The following is a 14,640-nucleotide window of genomic DNA, read 5'->3' on the forward strand; positions in this document are numbered from 1 at the left end:
GGGAGGAAAAGCAGGGGTGAAGCCTGGGCCAAGTGTACAAGGCCTGAGTACCTGTATTAGCCATCCGGGTACAGGAACAACAAAAAGTGTAGAGGTCCAGAAATTCTAAATAAGAATTTGAACCAGATACTCTGCTGGCTGGGTCCTTGGTGCTTCCTCCAGCTTGTGTGGTCTGCAGAAAGAGAACTCTGCCAATGGTTTCTGCCAAGTATGTTTGAAACGACCTTCAGTAAATACATACCATGGATACAGTGAGTGCTCTCCGCCCACATACACACGAGAGGGTTTTCAGACTGACTGTTACCCCCTCTTGGCCTTTTGCTAAGATCAAGTGTGGAGAATGAGTGTCGACTTCTTTCTCAGAAGGATTTTTACCTCTTTGGCTTTTCAAACTAACCTGGTTGACAGTACCTGGAGGCAAGTCACAACTGCTACCTAGCACAATACATCCAAGGGATTATCAGACTGAGCCGCTGGCGGCTTGGCTGGGAGCAGGGGGCTACCACTGCTCCTCGCTCATCACTGTGCACACATTGTGCTCAGCACAACACAGCAGGAGTGAGCATCTGGTCTCGTGGGTAAGACACCGGCCGGGATGCTCACACTCCTCTTCAGAATGCCTGCGTTTGAGTCCCGGCTCTGTTCTCGATGTCAGCTTCTCATTAATGTGCACCCTGGGAAGCAGCAGGTGATGGTCCAAGTCCTTGGATACCTTCCACTCACATGAGACCCAGACTGAGTTTCTGGCTCTACACTTTGGCCTGGCCCAGCCTGGGCCATTGCGGACATATAGGGTTGAACTAGGGAACTGCAGCTATCTCTGTTTCTCAAAAAAAAAAAAAAAAAAAAAAAAAAAAAAAAATCCATAGGATTTAATAAATTAGTGGTATTTTAAATATAAATTTAAAAATTATTTGAGAGGCAGAGTGACACAGAGAGAGGAGAGACAAAGAGAGAAACAGATCTTCTGTCTACTGGTTCATTCCCCAAATGGCCTCAACAATGAGGTCTGGGCTAGGCTGAATCTAGGAGCTTGGAACTCCATCCTGGTCTCCTCTGTGGGTGGCAAGGGCCCAATAACTTAAACCATCTTCCACTGCCTTCCCAGGCACGTCAGCAGGGAGCTGGACTGGAAGTGCTGGCCAGCAGTCCAATATGGGATGCCTGTGTTGCAAGAGGCAGCTTAACCTGCTGTGCCACAGTACTGGCTCCAACTATATATATGATTTATTTGAAAGGCAGAGTTACAGAGAGAGAGAGAGAGAGAGAGAGAGATTGATTGATTTTCTATCCACTGCTTCATTCCTCAAATGGCCACAATGGCCAGGGCTGGGCCAGCAGCTTCTTCCGGGTCTCCCACATGGGTGCAGGGGCTCAAGTACTCGAGCCATCTTCCACTCCTTTCCCAGGCACATTAGCAGGGAGCTGGATTGGAAGTGGAGCAGCTGGGACTGGAACTGGGCTGGTGCAGCAGGCGGCAGCTTAACCTACTGTGCCACGGTGCTGCCCGCCTAACTGTACTTTTTAAAAGTGTTACATAACACACCACAGAGACAACAGCACCATGTCCCTTTGGGGCTTCCAAGAGAGCACAATGTGAGAAAGATGACACACAGTACAGGTGACACAAACTGGTGCAGCAGGTACTTAATAGCTATGACAAACAGGACTTCTTTAATGTACAGCGTAATTTTAGAGCCGTGGAATCTGACTGCAAAAGCAGCATGCGTGACAAACATCGTCACATCCCTTTTCTTCACCGCTCTCGCCTTTTTGACACCTTCTTGTTCTGTGCATATCTCCCTGGCTTTCAGCTTTGAAAAATGAATAAATGAAATTGGGAGGAAGAAATCTATGCAACATACCTCTTATGAAACAGGGAAAAGAAAAAGAAGCTACCAGGATTCCGTCTCCTTTCTAGGGAAAGAATCATCCAGAAACTAGGTGTTTGGCTTTTTCAGAGTAGTGTTAGAACAGTCTTCCAGGTACTATTAAGTATCCCATGTGGACACTGGTTTGAGTCCTGGCTGCTCCACTTCCGATCCAGCTCTCTGCTATGGGTTGGGAAAGCAGTAGAAGATGGCCCAAGTCCTTGGGCTCCTGCATCCACGTGGGAGCCTGGAAGAAGCTCCTGGCTCCTGGCTTTGGATCAGCACAGCTCCAGCCATTGCAGCCATTTGGGGAGTGAACCAGCTGACTGAAGAGGTTTCTCTCTCTCTCTCTGCCTCTCTGTAACTCTGCCTTTCAAATAAATAAGTAAAAAAATCTTTTAAAAAATGAAGAACATTTAATGGAGAGGGGCCTGGAAGGACTTAAAAGTCACTTACGTCAGCTATTTCTAGAGGATGGGAATGGAAAGGAGTGATCATAATTGCTGAATTGTCTTTACGTATCTTTGACTTTGTGACATTAAGTGCATACTATTTTTATAATAAAAACCTTAATAAGGAACCCTGTTAAAGTAACTCTTGTTCATTTAAAAAAAAACCTATTAAGACAATATTTGTACATAATGCACACAGTTTGTAATGGTTTTTTTTTGACAGGCAGAGTGGACAGTGAGAGAGAGAGAGAGAGAGAGAGAAAGGTCTTCCTTTGCCGTTGGTGCACCACGCTGATCCGAAGGCAGGAGCCAGGTGCCTCTCCTGGGAGCCAGGTGCCTCTCCTGGTCTCCCACGGGGTGCAGGGCCCAAGGACTTGGGCCATCCTCCACTGCACTCCCGGGCTACAGCAGAGAGCTGGCCTGGAAGAGGGGCAACCGAGACAGAATCCGGTGCCCCGACCGGGGATAGAACTCGGTGTGCCAGCGCCGCAAGGCGGAGGATTAGCCTAGTGAGCCACGGCGCCGGCCACAGTTTGTAATGTTAAAAAGAATCAGGGCCGGCGCCGCGGCTCACTAGGCTAATCCTCCGCCTAGCGGCGCCGGCACACCAGGTTCTAGTCCCGGTCGGGGCGCCGGATTCTGTCCCGGTTGCCCCTCTTCCAGGCCAGCCCTCTGCTGTGGCCAGGGAGTGCAGTGGAGGATGGCCCAGGTGCTTGGGCCCTGCACCCCATGGGAGACCAGGAAAAGCACCTGGCTCCTGGCTCCTGCGATCGGATCAGCGCGGTGCGCCGGCCGCAGCGCGCCGGCCGCGGCGGCCATTGGAGGGTGAACCAACGGCAAAAGGAAGACCTTTCTCTCTGTCTCTCTCTCTCACTGTCCACTCTGCCTGTCAAAAAAAAAAAAAAAAAAAAAAAAAGAATCAGTAAGCTCACCACAGACTGCAACTCCCAAGTCTAAGGACTGGGTTGCAGCAGTTTTATGGTAGCCTCTGGGGCTTTATGACTTCTCCTGGCCTGAGCCCCTATTCCAGGGGATGGCCCGGTTCACTGCCCTGCCTTTACATGTAGGAGCCCGAGTATGGACTGGAAATGGCAGATGTTCTGCTCCCAGTAGTAGACACAATTGGGCCATCGCTGGCCTGCTGGAAGACCCCTTTGTCCTGCTGGGTAAATCACTGACTGCAAGGCAGGGTCAAAAAGCAACAGACACCCCCCCCCCACACACACACACACACTGTCCAGGGGAGGGCACGGCCTCCCACCCTCCTCTGGAGCCTCTCCCAGGCCTCTCCTCTCCCAGCTGCAGCGCGTCTCCAACTGGGCACCACTGACACGTTAGGCCCCGTGATTCTGTGGTTTTGGTGCTGGGATCCCTGGCCTCTACCCACGACTTGCCAGCAGCACTCCTTGTACCTAACACAAACGTCTTTAAACATCGCCAAGTATCCCCTGGGGGACAAAATCCTCCCCCCCCCCTCCAGGATGAGAACAACTGTTCTGCAGCCCACACGGAAGGCAGAAGGTATTTTAAAAATGCGGTTGCATCATGTCAGTCCTGTGCCGAAAACTATGCAGCGTGTTCCTGTTAGACTAGAACCTGAGTTCCCGTGGTGACTCAAAGGCCCTCTAGAAACTGGTCCTGCCTGTTGCCGTCCCCTCTCTGCCTCTCACACACGAAGCTCCCAGCTCTCCCTTCTTCTCTCGGGGAACGTTGCAAGCTTGCTCCCACACACCCTTCGCACTTCTCTTCCTCCGGCCTAGGGTGCACTCCGCTGAGACCCCCGGGTGGGGGTGGGGCGCTCGGTGTCACCACACAGGTCTCAGCTCCACTGTGGCCTTCCCCGTCCATCCCTCTATACCACCACTCTCCGCCTCTTTGCCCGTCAGCCCCGCGTGCGGGCTTTGTCACGCGTGGGGAGGCCCAGGGCGCGGCTCGCGCAGGAACCCAGGAACCGCGGCTGGGCTGTTTCTCACACCGACATGTGGGCTGCCTCCAGGAAGCCAAAGGCGACTGGGGGACCCGGCTGGACACAGTAGGCAGCCTCGCCTCCAGCCGCTTTGACGAGGCCCTGAGCACTCGGGAGGGCACGAGGGCGCCGCTTCCTGGAAGGCGAGGTGTCCACACTGGGGTGAGGACGGCTTTCCCCCAAGGGCCGAGGCCATTCTATAGGTGTTGAGGGGACCGCTCAGCACACCTCTACGCTACGTCACGAGGTGAGAAATGACGTCACAGTAGCGACCTGCCTCCTAGGCGGCAATGCCACTACACGCTGACGTGAAACACCTCCAAATACGGCGCTCCCCGGGCCGCAGCGCCCGGCTCAGGAGCCCGAGCGGGCGGAGCCAGCAGCGATGGGCGGAACCGCTGTCCTCCCAGCGCGGCTGGGCCCGCCCCCGTATCCCACAGTGCCCCGGGGCCGGAAGCGGGGTGCTGAGGCTTCCGGAACTTCCCCAGCCAGACTGGGCAGAGTCTCTGCCGAGCTGGTGAGAGTTCGCGTCGTTCCTTGTTATGGCCGCCGCCGTCGCCATGGAGACAGGTGAGTCGCGCTCTGAGCCGTGCGCTCCGCCCGGACCCCTTCTCCTGCCTGCCCGGGGCCTCCTTCAGGCCTAACGGAAGGGGCTTGGAGTGGGACCCGGGAGGCGAGAGGGCTCTTGGAGCATCTGGGAAGGTGCCGGCAGCTTTGCCTTTTTCAGAGTTTGGTGGCTTCGCACATGTTTTCTCCCCGCTTGCTGTTCACTCAGCGACCCCACCTTCGTCCCAGCGTGGGTGAGACTGAGGGACAGCACTGGAATCTTTTCTTTAAAAAAAAAACAAAAACTAGTATAAAGAGAACAGATTGCATAGGTACAGTTCCAGGAGACCCATACTTCCCTCTCTCCTCCTCCCCCCACTCGCGTTCCCTCCCCTACTTTTCATTTTTTTTGTTGCCAAGGCATAAATTTGATACAGTCTATAATAACGGCTTATTTCACCACGAACCGTAATATAGAGCCAGTCAAAAGTAGGAAGACCACCAGGAGCATAAACAGGGGCTGAAAGTGACAGTCGTGTCACCAGACAGCACTTGGGTCTGCTTCCGCGGGAGCTTGCATGAGTTTGGGGCGCCCTGGACCAACTTGCGTTATCCTGCCACTGATGCTGCCATTCGGGGTCTTCCGGCGCTCCGCAGTCTCCTAGCTCGCCATCGACAGTAGCTACAGTGTATTAATAAAATACAGGGAGGTAGACTGTCACCCCATACCCGGTCACTCACTGCTGAGATGGCTCCAGTGACCCACCGAGGGAGGTCTCCTGCCGCATCTGTGTTCCCCTTGTCTCTGATGACTTCTCTTCAACGTTAGAGGGGTTTCTAGCTGCCTTAATCAGAGTTCTCCTTTTCTTAGGTTCCTAAGGAATTATGCCTCCCAGAAGTGTAGCTCAGCATTACGCAGGTTTCCTGGCTGCTGTTTCCTTTCGACCCATCGGTGTTGTATTTAGCGACCTTTGTCTTGGATGATTTTTGCTGTCTTCTCTCCTAGATGATGCTGGAAATCGACTTCGGTTTCAGTTAGAGTTGGAATTTGTACAGTGTTTAGCCAACCCAAATTACCTTAATTGTAAGTTGTTCACCTAATTAAATTGAATAGCTATTAATGATTTTTTGACAAGAGTTGCATTTCCTAATAGTATCTACTTTTATATATTCTCAATTGAATAGAATTGCACTTAAAGCAATTCTGTAGCTGTAACTGAGCAAACTAGGACTTGTGGGCTGGTGGTAGTCCAAGCATCCGTCTGACCTAGGTTTTGTTTTTTTTTTTATGCCTTTCAGTTCTTGCTCAAAGAGGTTACTTCAAAGACAAAGCGTTTGTTAATTATCTTAAGTACTTGCTGTACTGGAAAGAACCAGAATATGCCAAGTATCTAAAGTAAGTTTAATTTTTTGTAATCCTCGGTGTATGTATGTTTTACTAAAACCCAAAACGTGGATACGTAAATACTTCTTAGTTTCACACTGGTAAAAATGTATGTTGAATCTGCACGTTCTGCGCGTTCGGTTGTCACTGCCTACCTCTTAATTTGGATTCCTGCAGAAATCACTCACTGTTGGCTCTGTTTTCTGCTCTTTCCTCACTACCTCACCCAAAGCCAATAAAGCAACGCGATTTTCTACCCAGAAGCCGATGTGGTCCCTGGGAACTGTAGCTTAGAACATGCTGTCTGTTCCTTAGACCTGGGGGGCCCTCCCTTCCTGGCAGTGAAGTCTGCGGCCCGGCCGCATCTGGCCCAGTCTTCTTGACCTCCTCTCTACCAGTCTCCCCATTTCTCTGGGTTTCTGGTCTGAAGGACTCTGGTCCTCACATGCAGCAACATAGCCATTGACTGATAATAAAAGATCACACAGAAGTACCTGTGAGGAAGATGTGGAGGATGTCACTGTGTCTTCCAGCAGCGATCTTTGTGCCCAAATGCTTTGCATTCAATAACTAAAAAACACTGCACACTCACAACTGTTTCCGTACACATGCCGGTCCTTCAAAAAGTAAATGGAAAATGGATCCAAAAGACGAGTTTGTATTGGTGCAAAAAACTTTTGGAGTCCATGTGTAAGGGATTTCCAGAAGTTCTTGAAAAATTGTGTAATATGAAATAACCAAGTATAGACTACAAGCTTTTTATATCCAAATAAGCTTTTAATTCAGGTTTTTCCACAAACTTTTTGAACTACGTGTATGTGTGTTTGCCATTCAAGTTGTTCCAGAGACACTTTGACTTGAAGGCCAATTACATTTGCAAGGGGCATATTATGACCAGAAACCTATTCCCTTTCAATGCGGAAGGCTGCACTTACTACTTTGCTTAGTATTAGCCAGGTGGTTGGAAAGCAGTGGTGAAGCTTTTCAAATTTTTTGAAAAATTATTTTATTTGGAAGGCAGACAGAGGGAGAGAAAGAAGTCGCCCATCTGCTGGTTCACTCCCCAAATACCCACAGCAGCCATGGCTGCGCCAGGCCAGAAGCTGGGAATCAGGAACTCAGCTTGCATCTCTCATATGGTGGCAGGGACTCAAATACTTGAGCCATCGTCTGCTGCCTCCCAGGGTGTGCGCAAGCAGGATGCTGGAATCAGGGCATAGTGGGGACTCGAACCCAGGCACTTCTATATGAGGAGCAGGCATCTTCATCCAGCACCCCCCCCCCAAAAAAAAAAAACCTTTGCTTAGACAAAGGTTTGAGAGAAAAATGTTATGAGCTTGCTCTCTATCCAAGTCACTTTTCTTTGTTAAATAACATTTTATTAGCACTCCCATCCGCCAGTTCGCTGCCCAGATGCTCACAACTGCCCAGGCTGGGCTGCGTTGAAGTCAGAAGCCTGGAACCCCCATGTCCAGGTCTTCCGTGTGAGTGAAAGGGAGTCTGGTGCTTGAGCCATCCCCCGCTGTCTCTAGGGCACGTGTTAACAGGAGGCTGGAATTGGGAGTAGAGACCTGAGCCTCGGCACTCCAGTGTAGCAGCATCCAGATTCCCAGCTACTCTTTAGCATCAGATCTGGGGGCCTGGGTCGTTAGCCTCCCCACTCAGGCTCTTGCAGGACCTGGAAGCAGCTGGCTCTCGTAGGCACCTTCCATTACTTGGCAGGCCTCCCTCAGCGAGGACAGGCAGCTGTCGTGTGTCAGTCAGGTGTCGTTTTCTTGTCCCGTTTCTCGAGTGCCATGGCTTCCAGACATCTCACGAGTGCACTGAAGAGATCGGCAGTTGTGTGGTAACGCGGTTGAGCCATCCGCTAAACACGGGTCTTCAGCAGTGGGCAGGGCACTTCTCCCACGTGGACGTGGCACTTCTGTTAATTGAACTCAGGGTGACATCACTTTTCAGGGTGGGGTAGGGCGTTACACTGTGGCATGCTGGGTGCTTTCTCAGGTCCTTTCATCAGTGATGCTGACTTCTCTGTTCATATCTTATTTTTTTTTTAATTGATGCAGAACTTTCGTGCCGCTTCTATTTCCTCATATTGACCGGTAGCCTGTCAGAATATTCACAGTCTGTCCTGTCTGTACTGTGAACACTGTTTTCTGTTTCATACCGCAGATGCTCATTGCGTGTCCAAGTTCCAGTCGTAGACTCAGTGCTACCTGAGACCATTCTCTTGGTCGTCACTTTCATTTATTTTACGGTGAAGAAACTGAACCTTAGAGAGGTGGAGTACCTGTTCAAGGCCCAGATCTTTTTAAGATTTATTTATTTATTTGAAAGAGTTACACAGAGAGAGGAGAGAGAGAGAGAGAGGTCTTCCATCTGATGGTTCACTCCCCAATTGGCCGCAACAGCTGGAACTGTGCCAATCTGAAGCCAGGAGCCAGGAGCTTCTTCTGGGTCTCCCACGCGGGTTCAGGGGCCCAAGGACTTGAACCGGCACCCATGTGGGATGCTAGCACTGCAGGTGGCAGCTTTACCCGCTACGTCACAACACCAGCCCCCCAGAATTTTTTTTTTTTTTTTTTTAATTTGACAGGCAGAGTGGACAGTGAGAGAGACAGAGAGAAAGTTCTTCCTTCCGTTGGTTCACTCTCCAAATGGCTGCAGTGGGTGGAACTGCGCCAATCTGAATCCAGGAGCCGGGTGCTTCTTCCTGCTCTCCCACGTGGGTGCATGGGCCCAAAGTCTTGGGCCATCCTCTACTGCTCTCCCAGGCCACAGCAGAGAGCTGGACAGGAAGAGGAGCGACCGGGACAGAATCCGGCATCCCGACTGGGACTAGAACCTGGTGTGCCAGCGCCGCAGGCGGAGGATTAGCCTATTGAGCCGTGGCGCTGGCCCCCCAGATCGTTTTAACTGCCTTGTTGCCATGCAAAGGAATGAGCCAGGGCAGCTGTGAATAGAGCTGCTCCCCGTGGTTACAGCAGTGTGTTTGTGGAGTGTAGTCTGCAGACCTTCAGTATCTCAGAGGGGCAGCCTGTTATCAGGCCCTGCTGTTTGATGTCTTCACACCAGCGAGTTTCATTCAGGAGCTTGTTAGACGGAGCTCAGGCTGTGCTCCAAACATAGCGAGTCAGAATCTCACCTGGAGGCCTCGCTCATGTGTATGTCACGTGTGCAGTTCTGGCTCTGCATACTCCCTACCCAGTTGAATTATTTCAGTTTTATATCAACCTGAAATAATGCCACTTAACAAAATAGCTGGAAGAATAAAGAGAATTCCTGTGTATTCTTCACCCAGATGTTTTACATAGCCACAGTACGGTGGTCGGAATCAGAACATCATCATTCAGGTCCGACCAGTTGTCCCTCGGGGGCCCGTGTGCAGTGCAGTGTCCACGCTGGGCTCACGTGCTGCATTTTGCTGTCATGTCGTCTTAGTCTCCTGTAACCTGAGTTCCTCGCTCTTTATGTTGCTGATTTTTCACGGCCGTGACACAGAAGTGACACTGTATCCTGGGCATAGCCGGGGTCGCATCACGTGGCTGTGCCACCACTGCTGGTGCCACTTTTGATTGGTTGAGGTGGTGCCTTCCAGGTTTCTCCACGCAGTTACTATTTCTTCTTGTGTGTTCAGTATCTTATGGGGAAATACCTTGAGACTATGTAAATATCTTGTTAAATAAACTCTCGCCCACTAATTTTAGCATCCGTTTAAGAAACTTGTTGGATGGTTTTCTGATTCCACCATTCTACCCTTATTTACTAACTGGAACTACTGTAAGGAAGAACATTCCCCTTTACTCCATTCATTCATTTAACGTTTATCAGTATAGACTCCCAGGTTTTTTAATTCTGTGGATTAAAAGTGTGTTTTATTGCTCTATAATTATCCCAGGTTGGCCACTGAGAGCATGCTCAGGTAACAGTACTTTAGCCATGGCCTCATCGGTGTTGACCGTCTCCTTTCTTCCTGGCTCTCCATGACCTCCAGGCACGGCTTGCACTTGCCTGTCCCAGCCGTGGGCTCCGCCATTTCTCCAGTGTCATTGCTTCTGGGATCTGTGTCTGTGTGCTGTGCCTTTGGCACACACAGGCACCTGTGTTTCTGTATCTGTATATATTAAGAGCCACGAGTGCAAGTTTGAAGTAAAAACACAGGGTTTATTCTAACCTGCTCCCTTTCCTTATCTGTAACTCCTCTTCTGATAGCTACAAATTCGGCTCTCGTTAACCATGGTATACATGCTGAGAGTATATGTAAACTAACCTCAGAATTGCTAGGTCCCAGGAAAGTTTGAGGACAGTATCTGTGTGTAGTTCTTTTTGCCCGACTCACTTTTAAATAAAAAGTTATCTTTCGATCACTGTTGATGGAAAACCAATAAACAGCTGCCAGTTAAACACATAATTACCAAACATGTGCTAGAACAGCATGATTTGTCCCCAAATTCTGACTCAGCTTACTGTCACTGTGTTGTGTGGTCTTGGGCAAGTATTTAATCTTTCTAAACTTAAATTTTCTCGGTTTGGACAATTTTATGTAATATTGACTCTCGATGACTAGTGGAGAATCCTACGCTACCAAAAATACAGCTTATTTTTAAGTTACGTTACTAGAACTCATAGGCTACCCAGTCGTGTTGAGTAACTGAACTGTAAGTTGGTCTTGACTTAAACCATGTGGCTCATTAACGTATGAACTTAAACCAGGTACCCTCAGTGTTTACACATGCTGGAACTGCTTCAGTACGAACACTTCCGAAAGGAGCTCGTGAACGCGCAGTGTGCGAAGTTCATTGACGAGCAGCAGATTCTGCACTGGCAGCACTATTCCCGGAAGCGGATGCGCCTTCAGCAAGCCTTGGCAGAGCAGCAACAGCAAAATAATACGTCAGGAAAATGAGAAGCTGGAAGCGGACCGGGCTCTGAAGACATGTATATAATGTATGTTTGTACAGTGAGAACAGACTTTCCTGCCTCCCTTCATTGTGGACGCAACTAGACCCTTCAGTGTGCTTTCTAACCCAACTAACTTTTTATTGTAACAGAGTATTTCTGTTAAACCAGATTGTTCTACACTGGTTTCCTGTGTATGTTTTTAAGAGCATTTGATACAATCAGCTGAATACAGACGGGAGAATTAGGTGCTTTAGAACAGCTTAAGGAGGTAGTGGGGCATGGAGCGGGGTAGGGCCAAATGTCCTGACTGCTCAGGACACAGAGTGGTACCTTGGCGGGTCCATCTGCTGGAACCTGTCTGTCTCAAGGAGAGGACTGGGATCGGGGACCTCCTTAAATAACGGAGCGGGGAATGCACGAAGATTCTTGGGTCCTGCAGCAGAGCAGATACTGTACCAGTACCTGCTTTGTAAGACAGCTTTAAGAATCAGTGGTCTATCAGTGACCCAGAATGGGCAGGGAGAAGTTTGGTTAACCAGAGTGGACTCTTGACCTTAAACAACAGCAGCGACAAGGAACGGGAACCACTCATACTTGTGCTGCTTTGGGAAAGTGAACAGTTACTTGGCAGGTACCGCAAGTTGGGCACTGTGTGAAGTGCTTCCCTGTGTTCTCATTTCATCCTTGCTTCTAAAGGAAGAAACAGGTTCAGACAGGTATTGCCAGGCTTCAGAGCCTAAGAACAACGCTGCCTGTGGCAGGCAGACGGACGAGGCCCTGGTCTGCTTACGGTCGACATGCCATAGCCAGAGGAGCCGCTTGGGAGGAGCCGCTGCTTTGCACTCAGGGGATCTAAGGTACAAAGATCTGTGCCCCTTTAATAGAGCTTGGACCTTGTTTACTACACTCTTATAATATGTTCCTGTGATGGTCACAAGACAACTTATTTCAGTTAAATCTTTTTTTTTTGACAGGTAGTTATAGACAGTGAGAGAGAGAGAGAGACAGAAAGGTCTTCCTTCCATTGGTTCGCTCCTGAATTGGCTGCTACGGTTGGCGCTGTGCTGAACCGAAGCCAGGAGGCAAGCGCCTCCTTCTGGTCTCCCATTCGGGTACAGGGCCCAAGCACTTGGGCCATCCTCCATTGCCCTCCAGGGCCACAGCAGAGAGCTGGACTGGAAGAGGAGCAACCAGGACTAGAACCCAGCGCCCATATGGGATGCCGGTGCCACAGGCGAGGATTAACCAAGTGAGCCACGGTGCCGGCCCCTCAGTTAAATCTTAAAGATTTCCATGTTACAAGCAAACAAAAAGTTCATGAGTATTTAATAGCATTCTTTAGTGTTGACATACACTGATTTTTTAATATTTGTTTACTGCTAACAATGAATCCAGAGCAAACATTCAGTTTTTTTCATACTACAGCAAATCAGGAGATCAAGACACAACTGCCATCATCAAATATTAATCTTCAGACAACAACATCTCCACGAGGTTGGCCTGGAGACACTCAGATTCTACCAGCTTCTGAGGCTGTAAGAGAAGTCAAATCTTTGTTAGAAAATGTCACTAGGAGTGCAGTTCTGCCTTGAACGACAGGGATCTTAGAACACAGAAACTGATGAGTTCTAACAAGGTTTATGAAACAGGACATTTTCCTGATGAGTCATTAAAATACCTGGCAAGCTGACTGCCCTGTGCTTCCTCCCAGACCTTTAATTTAGACTCCCTTGGGGCATGACTGAACTAGAGGAGATGCCCTTTGTTGTATGTTTGTACTGCATTCCATAAACGATGTGGTGTTTGGAGATGAGATGTCAGGATCTTTTTCAAATGCGACTGGACAGGACGCACTCACCGTTCCGTATTTAAGTAGCGTAGGCACTGCCGTTACTTTCAGCTTTTTTCTGAAGTCATTATTTGGATCCTTCCAACTATTGCAAAAAGAAAGTGACACGAGAAACTTCACTTAGGTTAACAGTTGGTGGGTTCTACACCTCACTCTGTCCATAACCCTTGTTCTCGTAACCATTTAATACAACAGCCTAGGCCTGCAACTTATCTAGTGCCCTGGACACGCTGCAGAGGGAAAGTGTGCTTTCGCGGAAGTATGGCGAAGACACACACTCCGTGGAAGAGTGAGGCTCTGGACTTGCGCCAGGCCAGATGCCTGAAGTGCCCTCTCGGTCAGGTGGCCGGGGCCGGGTGCGGGTCTGGGGGCGCGGCACACGCCGCCACTTACGAAGATCTGTCTCCCACTTGGCAGTAGATGAACACGCATCCCTTCGTGGCATGCTTCAGCGCCTCCTGAACGACTGGCTCAGCTTTTTGAAAAGAGTGCAAAGGAGACGATGACCCCCCCAACTCCACACCCCGTCCCCGCCCCCAGCTTGGGAAGTACTCGGACTTCAACCCGAAGGTGGTCGGGCGACCGAGGAGGTCAGCGCACGGCGAGTCCCGGTCCCGACCGCCCCTCGCCAGGAGCAGGGAAACCCTAGGGGCAAGGGAAAAGCTGTCTCGAGGGACCTGGGGCCCCAGGTCATCCGTGTAGGGTGTGCACGCCTCGCGGGCCTCCAGGACCGGGATTCCTCGCCGATCCCTGCCCTCCGGCGGTAGCCTCCGCTGGACAGCGGCCCCGGGGTCCCGTCCCGGCCTCACCCTTCACGCAGTCAGGGCACCAGCTTTTCCCTTCGTCGTCCTTAGAACCGGAGAAGTAGGCGAAAATGGTTTTGTCCTTGTGCTCCTCCACAGCCCGGTTGAACTCCTCGAAGCCGGAAACGCGCACCTCCTCGTAGCCAGCCATCAGGTTAGCGCTCGGCCAGACGTCGCCCAAGTGCTCCGGTCCCGCGGCCGCGGGGCGGGACCCATGTGGGGCGGGGCGACACCGCTTCCGGGTGGGCGGGGCGGGGCATGCGGAAGCCGGCGTCGCTCTGACGTGCTACGGGGGCCTCCGAAGGTCATAACTCCCCGCACCGTCCTCCTTTTCTCGTTTCTCAGAAGTTTCTGCCCTAACTTCACTCTCAAACCCAGGATTATGCCCTAATTTGGTGCCGGTCCGAACCGCATGGGTACAGGCTACAAAACCTAATCTCCATGCTGCACCTGGACCCTTAAACGTTCAGGAGCCTCAACGGCTCCCAGGCAGCCCCGCGCCTGTTGCTATGGCGACTGGGCGAGCGGCCGGAAACGAGGCCTAGTTGGCTACCTTAGCCCCCCCGCGCCTGCCTCCTAGTAGCCGCGCCTCGCCCCAGGCCAGGTGGGCTGGGGTTGGAGCTGGGGGGATTCTGGGAAGCTGCGGTAGAAGTCTTGAACCTGGGGGGGACAGGAGACCTCGACTCAGGCAGATCCCGCTTAGCTCCTGTCTAGGCTTTAGGGGGATACGGGGCTGGGGGGCGGGCGTCTGAGACTGGGCGGGGGCGGGCTGGGTGGGAGGCTGTGAGGGAGAAAGGCTGCGAGGGCGGGAGCCGAGCGTGTGAGTGCGCGTGTGGAGAAAGTGCCCCGGGGGCTGTGTCGGGGAGG

General features: G+C 51.1%; 3 protein-coding genes across 11 annotated transcripts in view; 2 read left to right on the forward strand and 1 right to left on the reverse strand.

Moving 5' to 3' along the window:
• The first annotated feature begins 4,755 nt into the window (after positions 1 to 4,755).
• MED31 (mediator complex subunit 31) lies at positions 4,756 to 11,298 on the forward strand. The gene is made up of 4 exons (XM_002718848.6): positions 4,756 to 4,859; positions 5,842 to 5,919; positions 6,135 to 6,231; positions 10,933 to 11,298. Exons 1-4 carry the CDS (start codon positions 4,832 to 4,834, stop codon positions 11,123 to 11,125), a joined length of 396 nt encoding a protein of 131 aa, XP_002718894.1. The 5' UTR covers positions 4,756 to 4,831; the 3' UTR covers positions 11,126 to 11,298.
• A 1,132-nt stretch (positions 11,299 to 12,430) lies between these two features.
• Positions 12,431 to 13,980, reverse strand: TXNDC17 (thioredoxin domain containing 17). The gene is made up of 4 exons (XM_002718847.6): positions 13,780 to 13,980; positions 13,364 to 13,445; positions 12,980 to 13,055; positions 12,431 to 12,654 (listed from the first exon to the last, which is right to left on the reverse strand). Exons 1-4 carry the CDS (start codon positions 13,922 to 13,924, stop codon positions 12,586 to 12,588), a joined length of 372 nt encoding a protein of 123 aa, XP_002718893.1. The 5' UTR covers positions 13,925 to 13,980; the 3' UTR covers positions 12,431 to 12,585.
• Positions 13,981 to 14,110: 130 nt separating this feature from the next.
• KIAA0753 (KIAA0753 ortholog) overlaps positions 14,111 to 14,640 on the forward strand; it is a 60,658-nt gene continuing 60,128 nt past the window's right edge. For 6 of the 9 annotated variants that reach the window (XR_016224248.1, XR_016224249.1, XM_070061262.2 and 3 more), the window contains exon 1: positions 14,137 to 14,377. The gene's annotated coding sequence lies outside the window, so the exon portion shown is untranslated. Of the gene's footprint in view, positions 14,378 to 14,552; positions 14,594 to 14,640 lie in introns of those variants that run through there. The other 3 variants (XM_089318250.1, XM_017348990.4, XM_089318251.1) reach the window with 2 other exon arrangements.

This window comes from Oryctolagus cuniculus, chromosome 17 (genome assembly GCF_051225735.1).
Source record: "Oryctolagus cuniculus isolate XC-2025 breed Fujian yellow rabbit chromosome 17, ASM5122573v1, whole genome shotgun sequence".
NCBI lineage: Eukaryota > Metazoa > Chordata > Mammalia > Lagomorpha > Leporidae > Oryctolagus > Oryctolagus cuniculus.

Coding starts and splice junctions, on each gene's coding strand:
- MED31 (XM_002718848.6), top strand. CDS start 4,832: ATGGCCGCCGCCGTCGCCATGGAGACAG. Junction 5,920..6,134: donor CAACCCAAATTACCTTAATT/GTAAGTTGTTCA, acceptor TATGCCTTTCAG/TTCTTGCTCAAAGAGGTTAC. Junction 6,232..10,932: donor GAATATGCCAAGTATCTAAA/GTAAGTTTAATT, acceptor AACTTAAACCAG/GTACCCTCAGTGTTTACACA.
- TXNDC17 (XM_002718847.6), bottom strand. CDS start 13,924: ATGGCTGGCTACGAGGAGGTGCGCGTTTCCGGCTTCGAGGAGTTCAAC. Junction 13,446..13,779: donor GTGCCCTGACTGCGTGAAGG/GTGAGGCCGGGA, acceptor CTTTTCAAAAAG/CTGAGCCAGTCGTTCAGGAG. Junction 13,056..13,363: donor CAAGTGGGAGACAGATCTTC/GTAAGTGGCGGC, acceptor TTTTTGCAATAG/TTGGAAGGATCCAAATAATG.